Source organism: Malus domestica, chromosome 01 (assembly GCF_042453785.1).
Source record: "Malus domestica chromosome 01, GDT2T_hap1".
Classification (NCBI taxonomy): Eukaryota; Viridiplantae; Streptophyta; class Magnoliopsida; order Rosales; family Rosaceae; genus Malus; species Malus domestica.
Window position 1 is genome coordinate 13,362,130 of NC_091661.1, and position 22,906 is coordinate 13,385,035.

The 22,906-nt window shown below is 37.6% G+C and overlaps 2 protein-coding genes and 2 long non-coding RNA genes across 7 annotated transcripts; 3 read left to right on the plus strand and 1 right to left on the minus strand.

The window, feature by feature from the left end:
• The first annotated feature begins 5,252 nt into the window (after window positions 1-5,252).
• On the plus strand, window positions 5,253-6,045 carry LOC139196875 (uncharacterized). Its single transcript, XR_011581857.1, has 3 exons — window positions 5,253-5,391; window positions 5,689-5,758; window positions 5,906-6,045. It is a non-coding gene; the product is annotated as an uncharacterized lncRNA (long non-coding RNA).
• A 731-nt stretch (window positions 6,046-6,776) lies between these two features.
• LOC139196880 (uncharacterized) lies at window positions 6,777-14,560 on the plus strand. Its single transcript, XR_011581858.1, has 2 exons — window positions 6,777-7,035; window positions 14,499-14,560. It is a non-coding gene; the product is annotated as an uncharacterized lncRNA (long non-coding RNA).
• Window positions 14,561-15,093: 533 nt separating this feature from the next.
• Window positions 15,094-18,050, plus strand: LOC103422931 (uncharacterized). Of its 4 annotated transcripts, XM_070823218.1 has the most exons (9): window positions 15,094-15,224; window positions 15,291-15,407; window positions 15,510-15,673; window positions 15,799-15,937; window positions 16,540-16,581; window positions 16,672-16,866; window positions 16,997-17,185; window positions 17,283-17,363; window positions 17,515-17,819. In XM_070823218.1, exons 2-9 carry the CDS (start codon window positions 15,366-15,368, stop codon window positions 17,641-17,643), a joined length of 981 nt encoding a protein of 326 aa, XP_070679319.1. In that variant the 5' UTR covers window positions 15,094-15,224; window positions 15,291-15,365; the 3' UTR covers window positions 17,644-17,819. The 4 variants fall into 4 exon arrangements, with proteins under 4 accessions (XP_070679319.1, XP_070679324.1, XP_070679316.1 ...); XM_070823223.1 differs by having other exon boundaries at window positions 15,147-15,407; window positions 17,283-17,349; window positions 17,515-18,050; XM_070823215.1 differs by having other exon boundaries at window positions 15,147-15,407; window positions 17,283-17,345.
• Window positions 18,051-20,476: 2,426 nt separating this feature from the next.
• Window positions 20,477-22,108, minus strand: LOC103422930 (mitochondrial uncoupling protein 5-like). The gene has a single exon (XM_008360992.4). It carries the CDS (start codon window positions 21,781-21,783, stop codon window positions 20,812-20,814), a length of 972 nt encoding a protein of 323 aa, XP_008359214.2. The 5' UTR covers window positions 21,784-22,108; the 3' UTR covers window positions 20,477-20,811.
• Window positions 22,109-22,906: the final 798 nt, after the last annotated feature.

The window sequence follows — 22,906 nt, forward strand, 5'->3', positions numbered from 1 at the left end:
GGCAAATTTTCGCTCCAGCCACAACCAATATTCGGCCTAAGAAAATTGTTAATTTGGCCGAAGAACAAAAGCCACCTATTTTTTCGGTCGAGACTGAAAGTGTGGTAGGCTTAAAAGAAAATGTTCATGTTTTTGAGCCACAAATTGACTCAAAAAATGATTCGTCAGAGGAGTGCTCCAATGACGAACAAGGCCGAGACATGGGCCTAGCTGAAAAAACCACGCCAATCGATATGATTATTGGCGATAAAGCCGATATAGAGATATTCCATTCGGCTAAGTTATTTCAGTTAAAAGCTGAAATTGACGAAATTATTATGCCTGGGAGGCATAATAATTGTTCAACACATTCGGCGGCCGATAAAAAATCTTTCGTCAAGCCAAACATATTTGGAGATATTATTTTATTCGGCCTTGCAAAAATTCAAAGTGAAAGTTTTGATACAAAAAGACCTCGGCTTGGAATAAAACATCGTTGGCCTCCTCTATATTAGTTCGGCCACTTTTGTTTTCTTTTATTAAAAACAGGAATAAATTATTTTCTTAATCATCTGGCTAATTAAGCCGATGCAAAAGAAATTAAAGGGGGCGACAATAGTGCGACAATCCAAATATGTATATATCAATTGGCCGAGGAAAATGAAAATTAGTTGGCCGAGGAGTATAAAAACGGTTGGCCGAGGAAGGCAATTCAAATATAAATGTTAGTTGGCCGAGTATAGAAAATGGAATGAAAGACGTGATGGAGATGTGCATAGCAGCATGGCAGACGACATCATGTCAGAATTTGGGTTTATGGCTATATATATATATATAGCTTACATCAAGATGTCACTATCAAGAAGAAAGGAAAAACGTGTGGTGGCAGGTGGGGTATTTTATATATATGTCAGAATGTTCTTACCGAAGTTTAAAGGCTATAAGTCTTAAGTGTTGGTCTTATATAGTGCCACTACCGAGAAGAAAAAACGGCATAGATACATATATGCCAAGCTCGATCCCAGTACTTTTCTACCTATATCACACATGCTGAGCTCGACAACAGATGCTCGGCACAGGTTCATTTTATAAATGTGTGCTCGGCCAGGATACCGTTTATATATGTATATGCCAGCTGCATGGTTGGCAGGTCACATCAGGCAATTTGGTTTACATGTATACATAGGCAGGCCTGGAGATTTTTATTGACCTCGGCCCCAATTACTCTTGGCCTCGGCCCTGTTTTATGATATTGCCAGAACATAGGTGATTTTAATGCCGAGGAACAAAATTTGTTTCGGCAGCACGGCAAAATGTTGTTGGCTATAAACCAGTTAATTTCCTTAACCATTCGGCTTATAGGCCGAAGCTCAAGGAAATTGGGGGGCAATGTTTGGACCCGAATTTACACCTTTGGCCCGTACAATCGAAGCCATTGAGTAAGTATGGCTTCACACCGTTGGATGAAAAGAAGTGAAGATAATTTTGTTAAAGGATATTATGGTTTTTATCATAATATTCTTTTAATCCGAATTATCTGCATCTTCTTAAACCAGATAAATAAGACAGAATTATATCCCAATGGAGAGACAGGTGGAACAGTCCGATGTAATTTGAATTTGTTAGCAGTGTACCATGTGGGTTAGAGCAATTCGGTTTGGTTGCCTATTATATAATCTTATATATATATATATATATGATTATATATATATGTATATGCCGTAACCTGCATATGACAAGAAAAGAAAGCCTAGCTAGGCTAGGTTTTTAATTATGATGGGATTATATTTCATTTTATTATGCATGCATGGGATAAAGGCTATGATGAAGTTATCAAGACAAAAAGCCTAGGTTGGCTAGACTTCCAGTGTGATGTGATAGGACGAGATAGGTGTTTATCCACAAACAACAATTTGAAGTATGTGCCTTGACTTCTGATACGGATCAAATTTAGTTCCACAAATTAAAGTTGCAGTTGGACTTTACGAAATTATCTGGCCGCACCATACAATATTTGCTCACTATAAATACAAGAGGTCGTGGAACACATAGGGGACCTCCAATTCAACACACAACTGCCCTGCGCAAACTCTCTCAACAACTTTGAGATTTTTTTTATTTTCTCTTTTCGCTGACACATCTTCCGTTGGCATCAACAGCACTGTGAAAGCAACCGGTGACATCTTATGTCGGCATAGATAGCTCTGTCATCGTAGAATCAGCCGGTCTCGCAGTATCTTCCGTTGGCATCAACAGCACTGCGGCTAGGACGGTTGGTTACCTATCCAAGTCTCGGTCGAGAAGGATTTCCGGATCCTTATTGATTGGGGTCATCTCATTAGCCTTCTCAACGAAGTGAGGTGTTACAGTTTATTGAGCTCGGCGCATTGTACGCCGAGTTATTTTATGATTGGATACTCCCAAGTGGGATTTAGAGTTTGACATTCAGACGGCCGAACCACGTTCACTATTAAGACTTATATTCGCTTTGAGTATTTGTGCTCTTACACTTTGGTGTCGATTCGGCGAGAGTTTACTCTGACGAATAACATCACTGTGATCGAATCCGACGACGGCGATTCGTGAACTTCGTAAGAATAGTAACCTTGTCTTCAGGTTCAAGAGCCCAAGAGGCCGAGACGTGTTCCTTTTTCGACCGCAATTGCAAGACGCATAAGTCAGCCGCGCACCCAACGCAACATCAACAAATTTACTTCTTGGCCGAGCTAGGCCGACGAGTTGGCACGCCCCGCATTCACCGAAGGACGTAGTTAGCTTATAGATTACTCGGCCAGCGCGCCACGTAAGTTTGGTAGTTTCTAGGGTCAACAGATATATAAGAAAGTAATAGCTTACAACATAAATTAGTGTAATGTTCACGATAAGGAATATGATTTTGTTAGTATGTGCTGCTGGTAAAACCATGTTTCTAAGTACAACTGCAAATACCCTATCACAAAAAGCGTTACTTCCGACCAAAAGAAAATAAAAAAGTTGTACTAATGATTTGCGCTTTGACTAATTGCAGTTGGATAGTGATGATACGTACAGCCTTTTGCTATACGGTGGTGGTACCTTGTTTGCTCTGTGGTTAGCATCAGTTGTCGTTGGAGCTATTGATTCTATTCCATTGGTATGTCACCAAACATACTTTCCATGTGAATTTCTTGAATTACAATTATGAATTGATACCCTTTTTTGGGGATATTGATGTTGCTCGCCATTTGAAGTAGTTCCTGAAGTTGCTGGAAGTTGTGGGTCTTGGAAACACAAATCTGGTTTAGCTCTCGTTACCTGATATTCAAGGTAACTATATACTATTAGCTTCAAATGTCAACTTATTAACCCGTCAGACGTTAAAATATATACTTAATGTTGATTATTGTTGCGCAGGAAAACAGAGATGAGTTGGTTGCTAAACTTCAAGTTCTTAAAAAGCAGGTTCTTGGTTCGGATGATGACTGATATGGAGGATTGCGATGTTGTGCAGATTGTTCCTGCATAAAATCATGAATGTAGAGTTTAATTTCCTTTCGGGAAAGATCAAATATATATATATATGGTTTATTATTAGTTTAGAAGGCTTAGATTCTTGACCATATGAATCTAGATCCAATAATTTTTTGGTTCCGGCATGTTTTTCGCCTGCCCTGCGTGTTTATTTCGCCTGCCGGGTGGGTTTAAAGTTTAAACCCTCTCCTCTTTCCATTGTTTAGATGAATTTAATTTAGTTGAGATTATCTATCCTTTGTCAAGGAGGTTGATCATTTCTTTTTTAAATGATTAATGAATCACCTCCAATGCACAAAGAAGAAATTCTTCATATCGTCAAAGTAAGATTTTTCGGATCATTCAGTGGTACGTACCGTTTAAAAAAAATTACCGACCCAATTAAGGTTGTAAAGCTAAAGACCGACAGTGAATATATATGGAAAAAGGAAATAAAGTCCGATGCTTATACAAATTTAAATTTGTTTCTAGACATTTGTTTCCCTTTCTTTGGTCAAGTGCCAAACTACAATTAACCAACAAGAAGGGGAAGAAAAGAGCTTGACCTATTTTTCTCTTGTTTCTCTACACTTTTCGCCATCCCAAAAAAAAAAAAAAAAATTGTACAGGGGCTGAAGCAATATCTTCCTAGGATTTCTCCAAAATTTGGGAGATATCTTAGCGGTATTGATAATTTTGGTAAAACGAAACATCATTGCAAAATCTTTTGGTGAATGTCATTGAAATTTCTATCGATAATGTAGTACTACTGTTTAGTGATATTTCTATTCACTCGTAAGTGACATCTCAGGTTCGACTCTCACCAAGAGCGAATTTGAACCAATATATCTTTCGACATCAAATCTTAAATCTAATCTCAAAGTTATCACTTCTTCTAGCATTGTTTGCACCACAAGGCACAAGCTAAAATGAAAAGGATCCCAAAGTTCTACATTGTGAATTTGTGCATTTACTCGCCTTAGACTATTCAAATAATCCAACAACTCAAGACATAACATTACACTTCATTTTATTAGTTTTATTTTATTTAGTTATTGAGTTTTTGCTCAATAAGGTTTCATTAGGGTTTATTGAAAACTTGGTAGAATATACTGTTACTTAAAATCACCAAGGACCTTTGCGAGAAGATCCAACACTTGCCAGACTGTGTAGGTGGTTAAGTTGAGATAATATCAGTGTGATAGTTGACATCTATCCTAACTCACCAATCACGTTTGGTTCCATCCCTCGCGTCCTCATTATGACAACAAATTGATATTAATGCTTCAAATCTAAAATTTAAAGATAAAACCTCATTTTACAAGAAACAAAAACAAAAACGAAACAAAAGCCATCACATATCGAAGAAAAACTTGCACATGACAATACATTATTAGATAGGAAACACCACATGACGATGAACTCGTTTCATGTAAGTCTTTCTTGATAGGGAAGAGGCATCAGTTTCAGTTCATTAATTTTCTTATGATGAAAGACACAAATGAAAGGAAAATGCAGTCCAAGTCCTAAGTGGGTGCATGGAATGTGTGAACCTAAAACGAGATGGAAAAAGTACCGCGCGAAGAGAATTCGACCATTATGAGAAACAGTGATTGCGCATGCCACGTCAGCATCTCTTCATTCGCACGTCTCCTTCAAATGCCTTTCTGTCTTGATCATAAGAACCTAATTATTATTATTTTAAGTCCCCTTTTATTTTGTTTCGAATTAATCCCATCGAAGGGTTGGGTATTTTCAAACCAAAATAAAATATTTTCTTATATTTTGAATACCAAAAACCAGAGGGAATTTACAGGATACAAAAAAGGAAAATTTCCTGGAGGGGAGAGAGAGAGAGAGAGAGAGAGCAAAACCCAATAATTTTAAAGAGTTGCCCTCAAAAGCTCCATGATATTGATTTGGGTAAGTCTCAAATCTCAATTGTTCTTAGTTATTAAGTACATTTATTCTTCTTTGGAAAGTGCTTTTTCTCACAAGTTTCCTGTTTGATCAAAAGATCATTAGAAAAACAAAATAAGTAAATCAAAGGGGTAACAATCTTCTTCCCCCAAATCATTTGTTGTTTTTTTTTAGAGGGATTCCCAGAAGCATAAGCACTTGGTTGATCACTCTACTTGTCATCGGACCAATAAACGAGTCTTGTTTGTTGCTTCTCAGATTTTCTCTACAAACAAGTTTTGATATTGGTGAATCTGTTAGGTCAAAAGGAGTTTCGACAATTGTGTTCGACCAAGGGATGGACACCAATGGTCTTAGATGGGTTGGAGAGGTACGCGCTTTTTGTTAAGAATTTAGCTACGGTTTAAAGTTGTTGGCTTCGAAATTTCTTGTCTTTGATGACTTGCCAACTCTTTGTGGGTGTGCGCAGTCGCGCGCATAGCATAGAGATTTTCTAATTTGGTTTTGTGTGTAACAGAAACATAAAGTACAATCTGCTGTCAACAACTTGAGGAATGGAGGAGGAATGAAGAGCGGCGATTCAGACATGGACACAGACTCTGACTGTGAGAATGTGGCCACTGATAGGAAGTACTCAGTTGCATGGTCTCCCTTGGATGACAGAGCTTCCAACACTTTGGGTTCTAAAGGCGTGGCATCGAAGTAAAGGCAGTGAATTCAGGGTTGTGATCAAATTCAGACTGAATCTAGTTTGTCGAGGGAGAAAATCCAATTGAGAATGGCTCGGGAGTTTGGAAGGAACCAAGCAATATACCCTGTTTTTACCGAATTTGAATTGTCTGATTCGATCACTAGTACTGAACTTCCGTTTAGGCAAACGAAAAGCAACAATGGTGGTGCCCGGAAGGGATCATACAATTCAAGTGGTAATATAGAAACAACATCCAAAAATAAGCTTTCGAATAGTAATCCCATCACTCCTCCACTTTATGGTTCTGTTTCGGAGATTGAACGTGTTGTTGAGCCAAGTTCACTTATTAGAGCATACAACACAGCTCACACTTCGAATTGGAGTGTTCCTGCAAACACTAATGGTTTAAGAAAAACAAAAAGTGTCTACTCAAGCAGCCCTATGCATTATTCTTTCGGCAATGGAACTTCTAACTCGCCAGTTTGTTCACCTGCTCGCCTCCCAGTATTTAGTGAATGGTTGGTTACATAGCTGAATTATATTTTGAATAACCACATAATGACTCGGTGTTTGATTATCGAATATAAGTGCTTTAGAGAAATTTTTACAAGAACACTGAACTGTTCTACATTTGATAGTTATCTCACTGATCCAGTAGTCGTTTTAAGTTTAGGGGTTTTATTTATTCAGTGTGCAGGGTACATGGTGTGCTGTAATCGCTTATGATGCATGTGTTAGGCTCTGTCTTCATGCTTGGGCTCAGAGCTATTGCGCTGAAGTTCAAGGATTCTTGGAGAATGAGAGCGCACTGTTGCGAGATGCATTCGGTTTATAGCATGTATTATTGCAATCAGAAGCTGAACTTTTGGCAGAACAGCGTCCTTCACAGCCAATCAATACATTAGCTGCTCCTGCTCCAAAACATGTGAAAGCTTCTGGAAAAATAAAATTGCAACGTGTTAGAGTATATAATCAAGCCATCAGGATTGTGACATTTGTAAAAAGGTGAAAGGATAGATTACAAGAATTAGTTAGTTAGTTAGTCCAAGCTGTATAGGTAAGGACAAATGTGACTAAGTCTTGAAAAGGATATATAGAGAATGTAACGATGAGAAACATAACAAGAAAATATACAGAAAGATTTCTATCTCTCTCTCTCTCTCTCTCTCTCTCTCTCTCTATCTCTTCTCTCTCTATCTCTTCTCTCTTTTAAGATCTTCTTTCTTCTGAGTGTTTCTAATCTTTCGATGCATTAGTAAAGATAATTGTACTATGGTTAACATGGTATCAATCGCCCACCTGTTGCTCTTCTTGGACATATTGTGAATTCAACCTTATGGCATTGCAAACTAGGTCACCCTTTTAATCCCATAGTGTCTCTTATCCTTCGAAAGTCAAAAGTTGCTGTTAAAACAGATGTATCACCTACTGTTTGTCAAAGTTGTTTAGAAGGAAAATTTAGTAAACTTCCTTTCTCTCATACTTTTACAAAATATGTAATACCATTCGAAATTGTACATAGTGATCTGTGGGGACCTGCATCTAGTGTATTTGTGGATGGGTTCAAATATTATGTCATCTTTGTTGATGAGTGTACCATATTCTGTTGGCTATTTCCCTTACTCACTAAATCTGATATGTGTTCAGTGTTTGTTAAATTCTACCATTTTATCTTTACTCAATTTTCAGCAAGAGTTAAGATATTACAAAGTGATGGGGGGGGGGGGGTGAATATATTAGTAAACCTATGCAGTCCTTTCTTGCTCAACATGGCATTTCTCATCATAAATCATGTCCCTATACACCTGAACAGAATGGCTTGGCTGAAAGAAAACACAAACATGTAGTCCAAATAGCACTTACTTTGTTACAAAATGCACATTTACCTTCTAAGTTTTGGTCTTTTGCATGCCAAACTGCCATCTACTTGATCAATCGAATGCCATCTTCAATTCTTCAAAATCAGTCACCTTTTGAACTCTTATATTCTGCTATTCCTGAAATCCAGCACCTAAGGGTTTTTGGTTGTGCTTGCTTCCCACTTTTACAACCTTATAACAGCAACAAATTACAACCTAAGTCTGCAAAATGTCTCTTTTTGGGATATGCCTCCAACTATAAAGGTTATATATGCTTTGAACTTACCCTTGGAAAGATATATATCTCAAGACATGTCATTTTTAATGAACTTGACTTTCCATACAATGCTCTAAGTTCTAAGTCACAGTGTTCACAGTCTCAAAGTGTAAAACCTGATAGTAATACACCAATCCTACCTATTGTGATGCCAACCTTGCAAAATATCCTTGTTTCTCCATCATCTCCTCCTTCTTTAGCCCATGAACCTTATCCCTCTTCTCAGTCATCATCCTCACCCCAATTCATTGCTGCACAAGATTCTCCAGCTTCTGTGGTTCCTGATCATAATCCAGAAAGTTTACAAGTAGTTCTTGATATCCCACCAGTGAATTTACATCCAATGCAAACTCGTTCCAAGAGTGGAATTGTGAAGAAAAAGGTGTTTTTTGCTGCTGCTCACACCTCCACAGTGGTTGATTTGACTACCACTGAACCTGCAACATATAAGTCTGCACTGAAGGTTCCAGTATGGCTCAATGCAATGAAGGAGGAACTTAATGCTCTTTATTCTCAGAAAACATGGAGTTTGGTTGATCTTCCACCTAACAAGAATCTAGTCGGGTGTAAATGGATTTTTAAAGTGAAGAGACACGCTGATGAGAGTATTGCCAGACACAAGGCTCGTTTGGTCACCAAAGGGTTTAGTCAGGAAGCAGGTTTGGCTTATGGTGAGACATTTAGCCCGATTGTTAAACCAACAACTGTGAGACTCATCCTTGCTCTTGCTGCTCATTATAATTGGCCATTGCGACAACTAGATGTGAAGAATGCCTTTCTTCATGGCATTTTAAATGAGGAGGTCTATATGTCTCAACCTCCAGGTTTTGAGGATCCTCAGTTTCCTTATCTGGTTTGCAAGTTACAAAAATCCCTATATGGTCTTAAACAAGCACCAAGGGCTTGGAATGACAGGTTTACTCAATTCTTACCACAGTTGGGGTTCAAAACCACTACTTCAGATCCTTCATTAGTTGTTAAACCTGTTGATGGTGCTATTGTGGTTCTTCTCTTATATGTGGACGATATCATAATTACTGGAGGTGCATCCTCTGCTATTTAACAGGTTGTTGCAGCTTTAACTAATGAGTTTGAGCTTAAGGATCTTGGTCCCTTACATTTCTTCTTGGGCATTCAAATTTCCACAACTGCTCACGGCTTGTTTCTGTCTCAAGAAAAGTATATTGTTGACTTGTTGAAGAAGACTGATATGACAGATGCCAAACCTGCAGTCACACCGTGTTTGCCTTATCATAGACTCCTCAAAGATGATGGTCAGCCTTTCAATAATCATGCTCTCTATCGGAGTGTGGTTAGAGCCTTACAATATCTTGTGTTCACTCGACCTGATATTGCTTTCTTTGTGCATCAGGTTAGTTAATTTATGCAAGCCCCAATGATATCCCACTTCACTGCAGTTAAACGGATATTAAGGTATCTCAAAGGGTCCTTGTCTAAAGGCATTACTTATCGTAAAGGAGAGTTACTTCTTAAAGCCTTTAGTGATGCTGACTGGGCCGGGGATCCCAATGATAGACGTTCAACTACGGGTTTGGTTGTTTTTCTTGGCAATAATCCAATCTCTTGGTCCTCCAAGAAGCAGCAAACTGTCTCTCGTTCATCCACTGAGGCTGAATGTAGAGCCCTGTTTACTACATCGGCTGAATTAGACTGGATTCAACAATTGCTTGTATTCTTGCAGATACAACCTTCTGATCCCCCAGTGTTATTCTGTAATAATATGTCTGCTATAGCACTTTCTTTTAATCCAGTAAATCATCAGGCACAAAGCACATTGAAGTTGATGTTCATTTTGTGCGTGAAAGGGTTGCAAGCAAGAAGCTCCTGGTTCAATTTGTTTCTTCCTCAGAACAGTTTGCAAACATCTTCACTAAAGGCCTTAGTACACCTCTTTTTACCACACATTGCAGCAACCTCACGCTTGGTTTATCCACCCATGAGCTTGAGGGGGGGATGTTAGAGTATATAATCAAGCCATCAGGATTGTGACATTTGTAAAAAGGTGAAAGGATAGATTACAAGAATTAGTTAGTTAGTTAGTCCAAGCTGTATAGGTAAGGACAAATGTGACTAAGTCTTGAAAAGGATATATAGAGAATGTAACGATGAGAAACATAACAAGAAAATATACAGAAAGATTTCTATCTCTCTCTATCTCTCTCTATCTCTTCTCTCTCTATCTCTTCTCTCTTTTAAGATCTTCTTCTTTCTTCTGAGTGTTTCTAATCTTTCGATGCATTAGTAAAGATAACTGTACTATGGTTAACACAAGGTACCCTACTTCATTGAATTCCTCATTTTCTTTTTCAATTAAAATGTTAGGTTCTTCATTGCCTCACTGAAATTGTTGGAGCAATATTAGAAAATATGAAAATAACACAAGCATTCTAATAATAATAATCACATAGAAATTCACAACATCAATTATGTATGAGACTAATATAAACAATTAGAGATAAAGTTAGAAAAACTGACAAACTTGGAGATTGAGGCTTGCATAAATGCAATGTCCTAAAGATAGAATTTCGCCCCTACTCTTGTGCTTGTAGTTCGATAGACGTCCATCTCTCAGGATTCAACAATCTATAATCCGAAGTCAAAGCACTTCAATCTTCGGACTCTGGCGAACTTTATATATTCTATACTCTCAAGACACGATTCGGAATTTGACACACGAATCATTTGAGAAACAAAGTGGGGAAACCCTAATTCTCAAAAGCAAAAATTAACTCTAATTTTCTATATATAATACCAATGGTTTCATGGGTTTATATAGAATCCAACTTCTACTTATTAAAGAGATGTAACTTTTCACTATAAGTATACATCACTTATCAAGGGAATATCACTTAAACAACATAACCTTTCTAAGATGTTGGTTAACACTATTTTTCATTCAATTATTAAAATTATATATTACAATATTTCATATTATAATATATAATTTCCAACAATCCCCCACATGAATGAAAAATTAGGAAGAATTTGAGAGTATAGGCGGACAAGAGATGCATCGGGAGAGGTGTCTTTTGGACTTGAACCTACCCTAGTGAATACTTATCGGATTTACTTGGTGACGCAGTGAATATAAAATCTTGAACTGTTCACCGCAGTAGTAAACCGAGACAATAAGCAACACACATCACTAATCCTAATATATTCCGGTTCATACGGTTGTGTTCATTTTGGTCCTGAACAAATCCCGGATTCATGAGAGCTTTAGAGAATTTAGCCATCTCATTCTCATAGAAGCGACCCACTTCTACTCTCACATAGGTGACCACTGATTAAGAATAGTCTGCTCTATTCCTCTTATTTATAAGATATCATTGTCATTAAGTATAAATATACAACCTAAAACTTCTGCAGACAACACACTTCTTCCACCATAGGAATGAGATATATAGTGTGTTAATTTCTTTGAATCATGCCCAACCAGTTTGCCTATTGAACTTAGACCATGGGATCTCCAATCAACTAAGTTAGGTTTCCGCTCGGCTGATTCATTAGTTATGTTGGCTTTAGCCTCATTCCCCTGGATGATCAACTTACTCTCTAGTCTAACCTTTAATCATTGGATCCACTACTAGGTTGACTATTTTTAATGGTGTGCACAATCCATCTCATGAAATTATATTTCATACGAGAGTAGTTGTTTGACATTGTTTGAAATGTCAAGTCCTCAAAATTATATTAGGACTTAATTACTGAGTAATTCACTAACACTTGGGTAAACGCCCCCACATTTAAGGTACTTTCCAGAAGGTCTCTATCCTTTCAATGCCTGAAAATACCATTGTAAGAGATAATCTTTATCTCTCTCTATATGCAAATTACTTTGTCATTCTTCTTAAGTTGACATATTATCCAAAGATGACTATGTCATTCCCCCACAATTTACTTACATTGGGTTCTGTCACTAGCCCTTATGTAGAATATTTAAAGTTCTTATGGCTAGTGCCTTACTATAGGATGCTTTATCCTTACGAAGTAGGTCTTGACGTCCACGATTCAATCGTCAATGTTTCAAGTCAAACTCTATGATTGACAAAGAACCACAACCTTTTTTGTTATACAACTCAAGTCAAATTCATTGACTTTCCGATTACTAACATAGACCAGGACTTTTCAGTCTACGGGCATTGCATACTTTTTATCAGAAAATATAGATAACTATATTTCTGTCAATTGAATATGAATGTGTGTAACTGCAATGTTGTGCAATTACTTGCACCATCTCAGAAAGCAATGTACTCGGGATTTATGCAGACCTTGATTTCTGCATACTAGTTTCCCTCCAAACAGAGTGGCAATTCTTTGCACTTTCTGGAACAGCTACCATGTAGTGGCCTGATCACACCACTCTCTTCCGAACAGCACCACATTTGTGATGGAATGGTTACACTATGGAAATCGCACCAAATGATACATACGAAGTGATCATGCCTTTTCGTTAAATCATTACGAACCCACCGCTCCTTGATACTTTCAGTTACATGAGTATCAAATAGTCTATGCATCTGCACGTGCACTTTGGAAGATACACGACTGTTCTTTACAAACTAAATCCAAAAATTTATGCGTTTGCTTATGACGAATAAACTTTTCTGGAAAACTGAAATTTCCAAAACTTGGTGCAGGAATCCCAACAACACTTATGTGGCTAAGACAATTTTAATGTCTAAAACAGTATAACAAACTGATTTCACAAGCCATGGTTGCAGCCTTCCAAGGGACAGATCTTTCCAAATAAAGAATTCCAATAACCGTATCCGGTGTCCCACCAATTATCCCATTAGTTTCATGTTGATATTAAATCACATATAATAACAAACTCAAAGATATATACGGATCATTATATTGATCACAACAGAAATAGATGAAAACTGCATCTCACTGCAGCCAAACATGTTGCATATGCAGATTAATCATCAATCCATTTGATTGGTTCAAAAATTTCGTTTTCTCAACTTGACAATAGTGCTTCGCAACAGATATTCTTTCAAATAAACCACGTGTGGTTTCGATCAACCACCAAAACTCACCAATCAGAACTGATTGTCTTGGTTAAAGGCACCGAATCCCATTTCATTTTCTTTTCCAGTAAAAATTAAACATCAGCCAAACATTAGCCTGGAATATCAAGCCCATATATGGCTTCGTCAAAATATATGCAATGTTTTGCATCTCCCAATCAAAACATGCCTTTCCTGATCATAAAGCCACTTCATCTTCCATTTTTAAACAAATGGGATATAATCATACTAATAAACTAATGAAATACTGCATATCAATTAAATGCAATTCAAATGAATTTCCATCCTTATAAAGGAACTAATCCCACGAACTAGTACTAGTAGTCTGCACTATGAACTATTATACCATATGGCGCATATTTATGTTCAGTTTTATCATGTTCATCTGTGTCTCTTAGTCATTCTTTGACAGGAGGCACTTACTTCTTGCCATAATTACTGTCAAGTTTTAAACATCCTACAATGCAAAAGGCACGAATCAAGTAAACACTAATGCTTACGTTTTCCCTCTGCTTTTCTCCTATACTGCATAAACATCTTACAAACACATCATCACATTTTCTAAATATTGCATTGAGATAAACTTCTATCTTTAGATTGTTGGAGCAATATTAGAAAATATGAAAATAACACAAGCATTCTAATAATAATAATCACATAGAAATTCACAACATCAATTATGTATGAGACTAATATAAACAATTAGAGATAAAGTTAGAAAAACTGACAAACTTGGAGATTGAGGCTTGCATAAATGCAATGTCCTAAAGATAGAATTTCGCCCCTACTCTTGTGCTTGTAGTTCGATAGGCGTCCATCTCTCAGGATTCAACAATCTATAATCCGAAGTCAAAGCACTTCAATCTTCGGACTCTGGCGAACTTTATATATTCTATACTCTCAAGACACGATTCGGAATTTGACACACGAATCATTTGAGAAACAAAGTGGGGAAACCCTAATTCTCAAAAGCAAAAATTAACTCTAATTTTCTATATATAATACCAATGGTTTCATGGGTTTATATAGAATCCAACTTCTACTTATTAAAGAGATGTAACTTTTCACTATAAGTATACATCACTTATCAAGGGAATATCACTTAAACAACATAACCTTTCTAAGATGTTGGTTAACACTATTTTTCATTCAATTATTAAAATTATATATTACAATATTTCATATTATAATATATAATTTCCAACCGAAATTTCGTCATTCAACAGTTCGTAAAGTGAAAATGGATTCGGATGAACAACCTTCTAGCTGCAGTTTCCCATCTCCAAAACTACCAAGGATTCGTTATGACTCATGTTGTAGGCGCTTCTCTAATTTGAGATCAAATTTATCTTCTGCATTGAATTCTACACAGAACATAAAGTTGATCTCAAACGGTTCCTTTTCTCATTGGAGCTTGGCTTGCCTAGGAGCTGGAAGGAAATGTATAAAACAAGGATCAAGCTTCCTAAAAATGAGGGCAAATACTTTGTGCAATCGCTCTTCATTGTATGAAGGAGTGCAAGGTATGTGAATCTTTTGTACATTTTAAGCATTCCTTTAGATACTAAGGTGCAGATGGTTTTCTTTTGTCGGGTAGTATCTGACATTTGCCGACCTAATTCTGTCAGAAACTTATTCCTGCTTCGTGAGATTGACAAGTTCACCTGAAGAGGATGCAGTACAAATGCAACCAGGATCCGGTGAAACCCGTGTGTTGTATGTACTCTTGTCCTTTATTTTCTCTTTTCATTCACTCTTTCATTTGGTCCATACTTGTACTGTTGTACGTAGTTGTATTGTTAAACGACTGGTTTACTACAGGTTTCCAAATAGCGTTGGTGATGACGTGATCATACAAGTACAAAATTCCAAGGGACAACATTGTGGTTGTGGTCATGCCCTAGTCAAAGTGGCTGCTATTGCTGATGAACTGATACAATTTTCAGAATTCAGTAATTCACTATCTGTAAGAAGGTTGATATTTATGCTTTGGAATTAAATATCTATTTTGAATGCAGGGCGACAAGATACGATGGTGGCCTATATATAGTAGTGATCTAGAGGATGAACCTGTCGTCAGAATACAATTAAGCATGGATTATTCGAGTATTCCAGTTGAAAATAGTAATCTTAAGGTTGTTAATATTCAACGATAGCTAAATCCTTTCTTCGAAACTGATTGACGTATCTTTGGAGTTCGGTTTTTGATATTCTCTTTCTCTTCTTTCCTTGTCCAGTATGGTTCCATTGCAGAAACTGTGGTATATGACTGTGTCTTAGAAATTGCAATGAAAGTTCAACATTTTCAGGAAAGAAATTTGTTATTACATGGCCTGTGGAAGTGGTTATTGACGGAATTTGCATCTTACTATGGAGTATCAAAGGCATACACCAATTTAAGGTAGTGAATTATGTTAGGACTCAAAGTAACTTATCATGCTATCATGTTAGGACTAAGGTAGTGAAATATTACCTACTATGGATCTTCTAACGGCTATTATATATAAATTTTCATGCTACTTGCAGATACCTTTCCTATGTCATGGATGTCGCGACCCCTACTGTAGATTGTCTCACCTTATTATATGATCTGCTAGCAGATGTGAAGGAAATGAGCACAAATCTGTTAAGTCATCAAGAGGTATTCGATTTCATCGTATTGTTTTTAGACTTTTTGGGGACATATTTTGGCTAGGGAGAATGACACTACCTTCGTGAACATAAAATGTGGAATTTTCTTCAGTTTATATTCCTTGATGTTAGCCATGGTTAATGGATAGTTGCTTCCTCTTAAAACTTGAAATAATGTATCGAGCAGCACTGCATTCTAGCGAAGATTGAGGATCAAGTAAGGAAGTTGGTTGCTTTAGTTTCAGGCAAAATGGTCTGGCGTGAGGACAGAATATGGAACAACTCATTTTGTTGATTATATGCACACTGAACTGAAGGGAATGCTCGATGAATTTGAAGTCATCATTAGTCGCTGGCCGATATATTCATCTCCTTTGGAGAATGTAAGTGAAATATACTTCTCGAGGTTTTAATGTTTTTATTTCCGACTTCACGTGTAGCCTCTTTCTGTGTTGTTTCATATTTGAACCTTAAATCGTCTGACTAACGCTTTGAGATCGCTTGTGTGTTAAAAAGGTTATCGCGGATGTTGAAAAGGCAATCATCGAAGCTTTGGACAGGCACTATGATGATGTTTTATCGCCGCTGAAGGATAATCTGACAAACAAAACATTAGGCTTCAAATATGTCCAAAAATTATCCAGACAAAGCATTAGCACATATTCGGTCCCAAATGAGGTGAGGCTCTATTTCTTACTTGAACATCTACTTGGAACTTCGATCTTTCTTTTTAGGGTATACTCATCAATATTATGTATCATCTCTCAGTTAGGAATTCTTTTAAATTCCATGAAGAGGACGCTCGATGTGCTGTGGCCCCATATTGAAAGCCAGTTGATGTCTCGGAGTTCTTGCATCCGCGATGGATATGCCACAGGCGAACATCTTAATGACGTATCTGCTCTACTCAGAACCAAACTTAGAACCTACCGACTAGCCATTGTCGAGAAGCTTTATGAGAATGCGAGTACTGAATTTTCAGTTTGAAATGTGCATGTGCATCAATGCTGTTGAACTATCTGTTAACTACAAAAATTTACAGAGTTTGATTAATAAATGATTTTTTTTTCTTTCTATTTCCTTGTAAATACAGACTAGAGTTCGTAACAAAACAAAGCTGAAGAACATTATTCAACGCTCAAAGGCAGAGAAATCAGTTGTTCAAAGCAGAATGAAGCCTTTGGAGGTTCTTTTGCGGGAGATGATTGATCATCTCCATACTGTTGTTGATCCTACCGTGTTTGTAGAACTCTGCCGAGAGTTCTGGGACCGGTTGGGGCAGGTAAACTGAGCTCTTAATCTTTACCATACAAGATACAACCTCTCCCTCTTGAATTGGCATGTAAAATTTAATTTTCTTTCCAATTTAATTTCTGTAGGATGTACTGCATATCTCGGAGGATAAGAAAGAGGAGTACAAAGGCTTGCGCGTGGCAGTTTCTCTAAGTTTCTCTTCAGCCGTTGAACTTTCTACTAGATATTGATTATCTACATGTTATTGCAGCTAGTTCATGTTAACAAGATAAAATGTTTAATATGTGAATTAGTATCTGTACTAATGATTTTTGTAGACTTGTACTAAAGTGCTAATCATTGTTCTTATAATGGCAGAACCTGGATGACATATTTGCATCAGAAATGCAAAGACTACGCAGGAACTCGTTGAAAGAAAGAGACTTGTCGCCACCAGGATCGATGGAAGAAGTACATTCCATGCTGAAAGATGTTGTACGTATGTAACATGGAGAAATACAGTCATCAGCTACGATTTTTTATGCGTGCGCAGTGTGTACCGAACATAGAAGACGACCTTATTTGATTTCATTTCCAATGAAGAAGAAGCGCTGGCCAGTGGCATAACTAAGGAGACAACACGAGCACAAAGTTCCGAGTAACGAATTTTGACATGGCAAAAACTTTGTCAAATTTTGAGTCTGAGTTGTATGTTGATTTCATAGGATGCCCACCATGGCCTTCATGGTGGTTGTAAATACAGTTCTTCCTTCCATACAGTCTCTGCAGTATATTTACAAGGTTGTAAATGTGTTAGGTTCTAAATCTACAACACACAATTCTGCCTGAAGAGCTTAAATGAAAACAGGAGATGAATGTTTGAAAGGGGGATTAAAAATGCCCTATTACCGTAATTAGATGTTCTGTCTCTGATTTTTTTTCTTTTTCTTTTTATATTTCCAATCATGGGGTAGAGGAACTTTTGTGTAGGCAATGAGACGTGAGAAGAGAGAGAGGCTGCTCTCTCTTTGTGCAACGTAATTGACCAACTGATAAAACGAAAATGACGTTTGCCCAAGTCATATACCTAATATAAGAATGTACAAGCACCACTTGGTGTTAAAATGTGGGAACTAGGCCCGAGTATAGATAGAGATTTTGCGGAGTACCCGAAATACAAACTGGTACGCTATGTATCCTAATATAAGTGAAGGGTCATTAAAAATATATTTTCTATCTACTTATATTGTGACATGTGGAGAAACAACTACTAAACCGACTATGTAGGAAGCCCAAATCATGAAAATGATAGTGAACACAATCAGAGAAGGCGATACTTGAAGATTTGATTTGTACCGGCTTTATGGTATCTATGAGAAAAAGTGAAAAAAAATAAAATTATTTTAAAGTGTTAATAACGTTACAAGACAGGAACAAACTTTGATTGAGCACACATGGTGGGGCTAAAGCATGAATGCAATGGTCCATTGAATTTGGTGGTGCAAAATACGTTGCACTTTTAACTTTTAAAGTGCCATTTCGAAATGAATGAACCTTTGAACCTACCATTATATCTCCCAACTTGTGAAGTTGTTCGAGTCTTACCACTTTCCTAGAAATTTCTAAGCCTATTGACTATAGTTCGGTACTAACCCCATTCTACGATGCAAATCATCATAGTATCACGCCTACTAACAATCATTTTCATGGGATCTATCTTATCTTTAAATATAAATATTATTAAGAGCATGAATCTCACATCCAAAAAAGAAGAGATATTGTGAAAAACGTTAGGTTTCTACTATAAAACCAATTAAGAATATGTGGAGTAACTCAATTGCTTACAAGCACATGCAAGATGTCTCTTTCTCCTATAGTGAACTTTCAAGCAGCTAATGCTAGGAAGACCAAATTTTCAAACCAAATAATGTATCACCGATAGGAAATAAGAACGTCAATCGATACTTAATTAATAATTTCATTCATCAACAACCACATCATTTCGTTTACATAATTTGGTTTAAAAATTTGGTTTCTCTAGCATTACCCTTTCAAGCCTAACATGAAGACAACACAAAATGGGTGATGTGGATCAAGTGTGGATCAGGTGTGGTCTCCCTAGCATTACCCTTTCAAGCCTAACACGTAGATAAGACAAAATGGGTGATGTGGATTGGTGTGGATTAGGTGTGGACTCCCTAGCGTTACCCTTTCAAGACTAATACGTAGACAACACAAAATGAGGTAATGTGGATTAGGCGTGGCCGTTGGACTTTATAGACAGGACAACTTGCTTTGATAATATGAAAAAAGTTAAAGTTTCATTATAAAATCAATTGACAGTTAATATGAGAAGTAACCCTATTACTTAATATGCAAATGCAAAAGCTATCTTTTCTCCAATGTTTAATTGACAATCTCAAAATAGTGATTCACCCCAAAACAAAAAAGAAAAGAAAAAAATGATGGTGCGAATAGTAGGCAAGGAAGAGGTAGTGGATGAAATTGAAAGGTATGGCAAAGCCTTTGGTTGGCATTCTTGACAATGTCGTGTTAAGATGATATTATTTAAAATCCAGACGGAATTAAATTTAGTTGGTTTATGTCAAATATGAAGGGATTTGAGTTGACTCTTGAAACAAAATTAAAAGCTAAGTCGTCATATCGAGTCGTATGTATATGATCTAGTTGAATTACTAAATGGACTTATTTATATAGTCTTGGACATAAGCACAAGATCGTTATGAGACTTTTGCTTTTGTATTGATTTGAACTCGGGGCTTCTTTAGTATTGAAAAGTGAAATATTATTTGACCAATAGCTAGAATTATCTTATCAAAATGGTGAATTCTGAGAATCAATAATTTGAACCACAAAGGCTTCATCAACAGTTAAAGTGTTTTCATTTCCATTGGGTTCTAATTTGAGCCGAATTTCCAGTTGTTGTTTTAGATTGATTCATGCAATTGCAACTCAGCATTCATTTCACATGACAAGTGTTAGTCTAGAGGTTTCAACCTTAAGCCCTTCACTCTTCATAAATGTACATTTCAGATTAAAACTAGCAGTATCAAATAATGGTAACGAGTATAAAAATTTTTGGTTTTGGTGACTCAATGTGACCGGAACAGTTTGGTATTGTTTTAACTATCTAGACGGGACTTGTAAGTCACAATATGTTGAACTATTGTCTAATTTTATAAGTTTAGTCTCAACATTGATAAGTTCATCAAACATAAAACACGCTACATATGGTTCATTTTAATAGATTAGTCGTGTGTTAACTTGTACACAATTGAGGTACGCAAGAATATTCCAAATAAAACTAGGGTTCTCCAAATCATAGAATCACACCACCAATCTATATCGTAAATTTAACAATATGATAAACATAAAGGGGATTGAAATACAATCAAATACACAAGCACTTAGGTATATTATATGGCACATTGCTTAGAGTCAATATTGCATCTTAATATATTACTTTTGTTTTTGTGTTTTTGCTAACGACCTCTTAATTAAGTTAATTCCTTCCCAATCTAAAGGAATTTAAACAATAATAATAAAAAAAATTACAAAAAAAAAAAAAAAGACACATGCCCATATTCTAGAAAGTACTTTTTTTCGTCATCACATCGAATACAATCACCACCGTTCACTTTCTGAATCCTACGTTCAGAAATCCTTGAGCAGCTTGCGTACCTGCTCCAGCGTCACAAACAGCACAACGGTAAAAGGCCCTTGCCGCGAAATCGTAGGCACAAAGCCTTTATAAAGCGCCATGGGGCCCTCCGAACGCACCGTTTTGAGCGCGCAATCGAACGCCCCCGAGTACGGCGGCTCAGCCCCGGCCTCCACCTTCATATTCATCACCCTAGTCTTGATCACGTCGACCGGGTTTGACGCCACCGCCGCCACAAACCCCGCTGCGAAGCTCGCCGTTACGTGGGTCCCGAGCCCGTCGCGCATAATCCCTTTGTCCACGATCGTCTCCTTAATCTGATCGTACGATGCCAGCTGCGACGCCGTCACCAGCATCGCGCGGTTGATCGTCAGCGACGACCCGCGCCAAAGGCTCGTCACCCCTTCTTGCTTGGCCATGCGGCCGATGGCGTCCACCACGCTCTTGTAGTTACGCTGCTGAGCCACCGGGAGACGCCCGTCTGCTTGCATTCGGACCATGGCCACGTCGGCAGGGTTTCCGACGGCGGCGCCGACGGCTCCGGCGATCAATCCTGCTGTGATTTTGCGGGGGAGTGGCATGTTGCGGGTTGTCGGGTCGGTCCATTTTTGCTTGAGAATGTCGTAGAGGCCCATTCGGGTTGTGGAGTAGAGAGTCTGCCGGAGCATGGTAGCAGAGACGCCGGAGAACATGGCGGAGACGCCTTCTTGCTGAATTATGCGAACCGCAACGGTGATTGGACCGGCACGGACCGCAGGAGGCGGTGGTTGGGGGAGGGGGATGGAGCCGCGTCTGGCGGCTGTGTGGACGGAAGCAAAAGCAGGGCGCACTGTCTGCTCAGCCGGGTTCGGGACGTGGGTTTCGCCCTGGAGCTGCATTCGGACCTTGACGAGGTCAAGAGGGTGGGTGGAGCAGCCGGCGATGATGGAAGCGATGCCTCCTTCAACAAAACCTTTGACACCCATGTCGAATTTTCTTGGGGAAGAAACGGAAAATAAGAATAAATTAGAAAGTTTAATGATGATTAAGAGGGCCAGTTGGAATTAGGGTTCATCTCACTGGAGACGAGGAGATGGGAATGGAGGCTGAAGGCGATGGAGGAAGAGTGGGGGATGGTAGGCCTCTGAGACATATGCTATCCGCAGACTCACGCGAAATTAACGGAATTTGATTAAACAGGATGGACTGGTTTGCAGACAATCCAGGGAAATGAGAATATTTATAGGACAAGGCAAGCGCCTTCGCGAAAGGATTTAGCACGTAGGGTTATTCACACGCATTTTTTACTTCTGTCGCATAATTTTAATTTTTTTAATGTTGATCTTTTTCAATCCATTTTGATCCGACGGTATAACAACCGCCATTTAAGAAGAAAGAGAAGGTACTAAATTGTAATTACCTTTTTTGTCTATACGGTTGTGGCCCCCGCTAGCTCATGCATGCATTGCATTCCCATTCGTTCGTCTAAAAAGTACAACTCCTGCCTCCTCAATTCAATTCCATTTTTGAATTTGATTTAACCATTTTGATAAAATTCAAAAACCGGTTTTACACCCGGACTAAAGCAATTTTTATTTGCCACCAACGATTTGTTTAAAGCCTTATATTTATATTTCTTGTTACTTGATCGAGAGGAGGTAGGTATAAAATTGTATACAATTTATTATAAGGAAAACTAATGAAAAGGGTTTGAAAACTTTGAGTTTTAATGATAAGGACAAAATAAAGGGTAAAGTGAATAGTACCAGGATTGACTTTTTAGTGTACAAATGTGGTTTTTCGTTAAAGTGAACAGTACCGGATGCTTTTCGTTAAAGTTCCCTTTATTATAGTTATATGCAAGTTTATAATTCGATTTGAATTGAGTTTTCTTTTATCAAACAAATGAATTATGGTATATTTACTTACTCAAAATGAGGGATTAATGAATCGAAGAAGGAAAAAAAGAATGAGAATGGGATCAAATAGTCGATTCTTAATTTTCAAGAGTTGAATCAAACTTAGGACCTTAGGTGTACGAATGAATGCTTTTAGATTTAATTAAAATTTTTTATTTTTTTATGCACGATTTAGAATAATTTCTATACC

Bases quoted from the DNA above. Each gene is read 5' to 3' on its own strand.
- LOC103422931 (XM_070823215.1), top strand. From the start codon at position 15,285: ATGCAGGGCGACAAGATACGATGGTGGCCTATATATAGTAGTGATCTA. The intron at 15,938-16,539 runs TTAGACTTTTTG...TATGTCCAAAAA, and splicing joins TCGATTTCATCGTATTGTTT to TTATCCAGACAAAGCATTAG. The intron at 17,186-17,282 runs GTAAACTGAGCT...TAATTTCTGTAG, and splicing joins TCTGGGACCGGTTGGGGCAG to GATGTACTGCATATCTCGGA.
- LOC103422930 (XM_008360992.4), bottom strand. From the start codon at position 21,783: ATGGGTGTCAAAGGTTTTGTTGAAGGAGGCATCGCTTCCATCATCGCC.